This window comes from Bufo bufo, chromosome 6 (assembly GCF_905171765.1).
Source record: "Bufo bufo chromosome 6, aBufBuf1.1, whole genome shotgun sequence".
Classification (NCBI taxonomy): domain Eukaryota; kingdom Metazoa; phylum Chordata; class Amphibia; order Anura; family Bufonidae; genus Bufo; species Bufo bufo.
In genome coordinates, this window is record NC_053394.1 from 82,582,197 (window position 1) to 82,588,494 (window position 6,298).

Below are 6,298 nucleotides of genomic sequence, written 5' to 3' on the forward strand. Positions count from 1 at the left end.
ATAAAAAAAATTCTCCTGTGACCAGATCCTTTTGTCTAGTCTGTTTCTCAGAAGGACAATGGGATTTTTGGCTAACACTTCTGCAGGTGGTCAGATCTTAAGGGAACCTGTCAGCAGACTTGTACCTATGAAACTGGCTGACCTGTTACATGTGCACTTGGCAGCTGAAGACATCTGTGTTGGTCCCATGTTCATATGTGCCTGCATTGCTGAGAAAAAGGGTGTTACTATATACGTGAATGAGCCTCTGGGAGCAACGGGGGGTGGGGGGGTGAGTTGCTGTTACACCTAGAGGCTCACTGCTGCACTGTGGTAGGGCCAGGCATTATGCTTTCACTGCCTGGCCCTGTGAAGGTGCAGGGAGCCGCAACAGTTGGAGAGCTGAGCCTCTAGGTGTAACAGCAACACCCCTGTTGTCCCTACTGTAAAAAAATAAAAATAAAAAACACACACACACACACACACACACACCACACTCAGATACATATGAACATGGTACCAACGCAAATGCCTTCAACTATCAAACACATGCAACCAAAAGTTTGTTGGCATTCCTGAGGCATGCATTGGTTTTTGGACTTCGATATCATAAAGGATTGTCTTAAAGGATATGGACACTTTTTTTAATACAAAGTCTCACTAATTTTATGTAGAATATATTTTTTCCAATTGGTTCAATTCATTTTTTTGTTTTTGTTCTATAGCCTGCTGTGCTTCCTATGCATAGCAGACTGCTCAGTGAATTTAAAGATTTACGGATTCTCTGTAACTCCTCCTAGCTTCACACAGGAGCACGCACTGTCTCCCTCTCCCTCCTCCACCCCCCCTTCCCACTTCAGGATGGCAGAGCGGCGCAGAGTGTCAGCTGTAACATACAGCTGACACTGCTTGAAAGAGCAGACCTAACCCCTTCGATGCTGTGGTCCTTAGGGACCACTGTATGGAAGGAGCTAACCATTTAAACCCATCCTCACCCCTTTCAGGAAGCTGGCGCAGCAACAAGCTGACTCTGCTTGAAATGGCTGACATCAGTGCTAGCACTGTCAGCTGTTTAACCCCTTCCATGCCGCAGTCCTTCGGGACCTCTGTATGGAGAGGCTAAGCGGCGGCTGTGGCAGAGGTCTGATGCTTGAAGGGTAAACTGAGGGAGCTCCCTCCCCCATCAGGCCGCTGCACTGCTGTGGCAGCATCCCGATTGTTACCATGGCATCGCTGAGCCTGATCAGGCTAAGTGTACATGTAAATACACTACAGTGCATTATAGAGGCATCAGACCCACAGGATCTTCAAGAACCAAGTGGGTCAGAGTAAAAAGAAAAAAGAAAAAAATTAGGATAAAAAAAACAATCAGTTTCTGGTATTGAGCTCCTGTGACGGAACTCCATACCGGAAAAACAAAAATGCTAGTGTGAAAAGTCCCCTTCCCCACCTTCCTATCAGCTGAAATGCTTCTGGGCATAATGTCCATTCCCCTGGGTCCAGAACATGATGGCTCAGGTAATTGCTTATATTTCAGGATCCTTTAGGTGAACTGCAGAGATTGAGATTATGTTTTGCTCCACCCAAGAAAATATTTTGTTTGCTAAACGTTGAAGCAGATTGTGTCTCATCCCTCCCTGATGCTGAAAGGACAATGCTGTTGAATTGTCCGAATAAAGTTAGAACCTGACGGTCTTTTAATAAAGGTCTTCAGAGCTTCCCAAATTGCTTGTAGTTCTCTGAAGTTTGAGGATTGTCTTATGAGGTGCGGCCATTTGCCCTGGTAGGTTTCCTGTTGAAATAAAGCTTCCTCCCCCCCCCCCCCAACCCTGGACTGGCATTCTGGGGGGTCATGCCTGGTTCCAGTATACGCCCTTCTTTAGGTGGCTGTCTGTCACCACGAGAGGTTTTTTTTTTTATTACATCTCAGTCTAGAAAAATCTGTTTTCCTAAGGTCAATTGAAATGAAATTGAGCCTAAGCTACGCCCTGATAAGAGAATTCAAAGAAATTCTGCTCTCTGGGTTTTGAAATTTTCCTATTTTGAGAGACGGAAGGAATGATTGAGAAACTGAATCCAAAGATATCCCTAAAAACAGTTTCCAGCAGACTGGAGAAATCAAACCTATCCACAAATTGATCATCCACCCCAACGATTGGAGGTGGTTTAGAACCATCTGTAAATGGTTTTGTAATAGACCTTTGCTGTCTACAATCACTAAAAGATCATCCAGATACAGGAAGACACAGATTGCTTCTTGTCTGAATGCTACTACCACCTCCGCCATGATTTATGAAAATATTCTTGGTGCTGAGGAAATTCTGAAAGGGAGACATACAAATTGATAATGTTGAATGTGACCCTTTGGATTACAAATCTTAGGAATTTCCACAATGTTGTGTATCAGGATACGGTAATAAGCATCCCTCAAATAGATTGAGGCCATTACTGCTCCCCTTTTTATAAAATTTTACTGCAGTTCTTAAAGTTTCCATCTTGAACGCCTGATATGTAACATGCTTGTTCAAGGGTTGTAGATTTATTATAATTCTGGATTTACTGCTTTTTAAAAAAAATTAAATAGGTGGCACTGATTTTTCGGGGCAGGTTCTATTGCTCCTAATTTTAGTAAATCTTCTTTGCCGATGTTTAAAGGTACATTGCTGAGAGGGAGGGAGGAAGAGTGGAAACAAACTTTTGTAGGGGGGGGGGGGGGAACATTCTAACTATACAGTAACCTGCTCTTACAATGTTTAGAATCTACAAATTTGAGGTTACTTGCTCCCAAGTGCTTAAAAAAAAGAACAGAGTCTTCCCCCTACCTGTATGGCATCATTGTTTAGATTAGAGGAGGTTTCCCCTCTGTTAGGGCTCGTACACACGAACGTATTTTGCGTTCTGCATACGGTACCATTCATTTCAATGGGTCCGCAAAAGATGCGGACAGCACTCTGTGTGCTGTCCGCATCTGTTGCTCTGTTCCGTGGCCCGCAAAAATTATGAGTCCTGTCCTATTCTTGTCAGTTTTGCGGACAATAGGCATTTCTATAATGGGCCTCCTGTTCTGTTCTGCAAATTACAGAAGGCACAAGGGCAGCATCTGTTTTTTGCCGATCTGCAATTTGCAGACAGCAAAAACGGCACGGTCGTGTGAACAAGCCCTTAGGGGGAAGAAATTTCCTTTTCAACCCCATCCTCCTTTTGCATAACTCCACCTCCCCGTTTTTCCCCCTCATCTTTCTTTTGCTCCGGTTGGTACTGACTGCCATGAAAATTCTGTTGCGATTTGTCTCTTCTGGAAACCTTTTCTTCCTGTCGGTGGCATTTTACAAAATCTTGTCTAGATCTGGAACAAAAACATATTGGCCGTGAAAGGGAAGGAAAATTAGCTCGTTTTTGGATGCAATATCCTCCACCCAAGCCTTGAGTCATAGAACCTGTCTGGCTGCAGTGCATGCTGAAAGTTTTATGGATTCAGCCACAGCATTCGCTAAGAAACTAGTTGCCATTTTTAGTAACAGAATGCTCTCCAGAATCTGATCTCTGGTTTCACGCATTAGATGAATCTTTAATTGCTCTAGCCACAGATTAAGTGTTCTAGCTACACAAGTAGAAGCCACACCTGACAAAGAGCTGCCATAGCCTCCCAGGTCTTAGTAGGCTCTCTGCCTTCCTATCCATGGGGACTTTGAAGATTCAGCACAACTTAAATGGCAGGGCGGTATAGAAACATAGAATGTGTCGGCAGATAAGAACCATTTGGCCCATCTAGTCTGCCCAATATACTGAATGTTTTGCTACCTTTGCCACAGATGTGTCCACTCTGGGAATGAATTACCAATCCTCATCGTTGAAAGGATAGCACCTCTTGATACCCCTAGGAATGAAAGATCCTTTATCTGGCTTTTCCCATTCTGACTATTAACTTTTGAATATTTGGAACTGGGAATACAGAATATTTGGAACTGGGAATACAGAGGAGGGTTGGGGGGGCTGAATCCCAGGAAGCTAGTGCATACTGAATTTCTTTAAATGTCCCGATATCTTTCCCAGGAAACTAGAGGATTCAGCTTTTGAAGTACATTCTTTACATAAGGGTTTAGCTCCTGATCTACTCAACGCCTGATTTGTTGCAAGCTCAGCTCCAGAGCCCGGCATGATGGGGGCACTCATCTGTAAACGCTCCCATCCGCCAGCAAACCCTGCACTGCTTTCCTCTGCAGAAAAGATCACACTGTCCAGATGCCATTGAGCAGGTCCTGCGGCCTTTTACCTCTCCTGTGACCTCTCAGAGATGATGTCCGGCTCTGCCCCCAGCTTCTGATATCATGCACCAGCGGGAATGCATCAGTGTCGCTCTGGCCTCCATCTTTCTTCCCCTCTGCATGTAATCCACCTGGACCGCTGCAGGGGGATCTTCACATGGGACAGCAACCGCCTGCGCCCATGCACAGGCCCCAAGAAGAGGGAGAGCTGCACTCCAGATCAGACCTCAGCCTGCATTATGTGTCACAGGTGGGCCCATAAGAGCCTCAATGCACCTCTCCTGCTCCCGATCCTGGTAGGACAGGAAAAACACTGGTGATGGATGGGGAAGGGGGTGGGATTTAAACCAGTTTTTCCTGTCATATCAGAGGAAGTCAGTCTCAGGATGTTGCATCATGCATTGAGACGACTAGGGAAATTAGAGATAGATATATATATATATTTTACACACACACGTGTATTACACTTACCGGTAATCCGGTTTCCTGGAAGTCTCCAAGACAGCACAAACTGAGATTTTCCTGTCCTATCAGAGGAAGGAAAAGCACACAGAGGTTAAAAACCCCACCCCCATCCCTCATCACCTGTGTATTATAACAGGACTAGGACAAGGGGTAGAACATAACTAGTCAAATTAGTCTATTGACAAAGAAAACAAGGGCGGGACAAAAGTGTGCTGTCATGGAGACTTCCAGGAAACCGGATTACCGGTGAGTAATACCGATCTAACCAAGTGTGCTCTAAGGGATGGAGGCACCTCCTTACCGGAAGCTTTATAGGCCTCGGAGATGGTGCATCTAATCCAGCGGGATATAGGAGCTCTTGGCTGCCTTCTTACCCCTATTTGGACCTGCAAACTGGATAAATAAATTTGTTGATACGACACTCCTCTGGTGTGTAAATAATGAAGAACTGAACGTCTAACGTCTAAATTGTGGAATCTAGATTCCTGCTGGTCTTTTGGGTTAGAAAAAAAATGGAATAACTATATCTTGTGACCTGTGGAAGGAGGAGACCACTTTGGGAAGAAAACAGGGGTCTAACTTGAAAACGAGCTTGTCCTCCAGAACCCTGAGGAAAGGTTCCTGTATGGACAGGGCCTGGAGCTCACAAACCCTCCTTGCGGAGGATATGGCCACTAGGAAGATGGTTTTCAGAGTGAGCCACTTAATGGATAGGGAGAGAAGAGGCTCAAACTGTACATCCGACAGCCCTGACAGGACGGTGTTAAGGTTCCACGGTGCGACCATATTCCTGACTCTGGGATTTAGTTGATCCGCCGCTTTCAGGAATCTTGCTACCCAGGGGACCTCATAAAAGCTGGTATTATAGAGGGCCCCCCCCCCCCCCCCAAGGGTGACACCTGGACTCGCAGTGTGTTGGGAGCAAGGCCCAAATCCAACCCATCCTGGAGGAATTCCAGGATAAGAGGGATATTAGGGGTGGACTGGTTGAACCTGACTCCGCCACAGGAGGCGAACTTCCTCCAAACTTTAAGATACGCTTGGGAGGTGTTGGACTTCCTACTGAGTAAGAGGGTCTAACTACTCTTTCAGAGAACCCTAACAAGAGGGATTACTCAGAATCCAGGCAGACAGCTTGAGGAGGTTGGTATTGGGGTGCGGGATGGGACCCTGGGTTAGAAGGCTCTCCTCAGTCAGGAATCAGATGGGATCTTCCAGGCTGAGGGACCCGAGTAGCCCGAACCAGCTTCTCCTGGGCCAGAATGGGACCACCAGAATCAGTCTGCACCTTTCGGAGCACTCTTGGGATTACTGGTATTGGGGGAAAGGAGTAGACTAGGCCAGACGTCCAGCACTGGGTAAAAGAGTCTATTGCCACGCATGGGTCTCTTCGGTTGAGTGAGAAGAAATTCTGAGCCCCCAATCGATCCCAAATCTTATGGAAAGCGGTCTGGGACAAGGACCATTCGCCTGGATCCAGACTTTGCCGACTGAGGTAATCTGCCTGGAGATTCAGGGATCCCTTCAGATGTACTGCCGCGAGGGATTGTAGATTCCTTTCTGCCCAAAGGAAGAGTCGGTCTGAGAGC

General features: G+C 46.1%; 1 protein-coding gene across 1 annotated transcript in view; it reads right to left on the bottom strand.

Annotated features, from left to right (window-relative positions):
* LOC121005537 (lysosomal acid lipase/cholesteryl ester hydrolase-like) overlaps positions 1 to 5,495 on the bottom strand; it is a 28,087-nt gene extending 22,592 nt beyond the window's left edge. Inside the window, exon 1 of the mRNA XM_040438309.1 lies at positions 5,361 to 5,495. Within this exon, the coding sequence (XP_040294243.1) occupies positions 5,361 to 5,495 (135 nt within the window). The remainder of the gene's footprint in view (positions 1 to 5,360) is intronic.
* Positions 5,496 to 6,298: the final 803 nt, after the last annotated feature.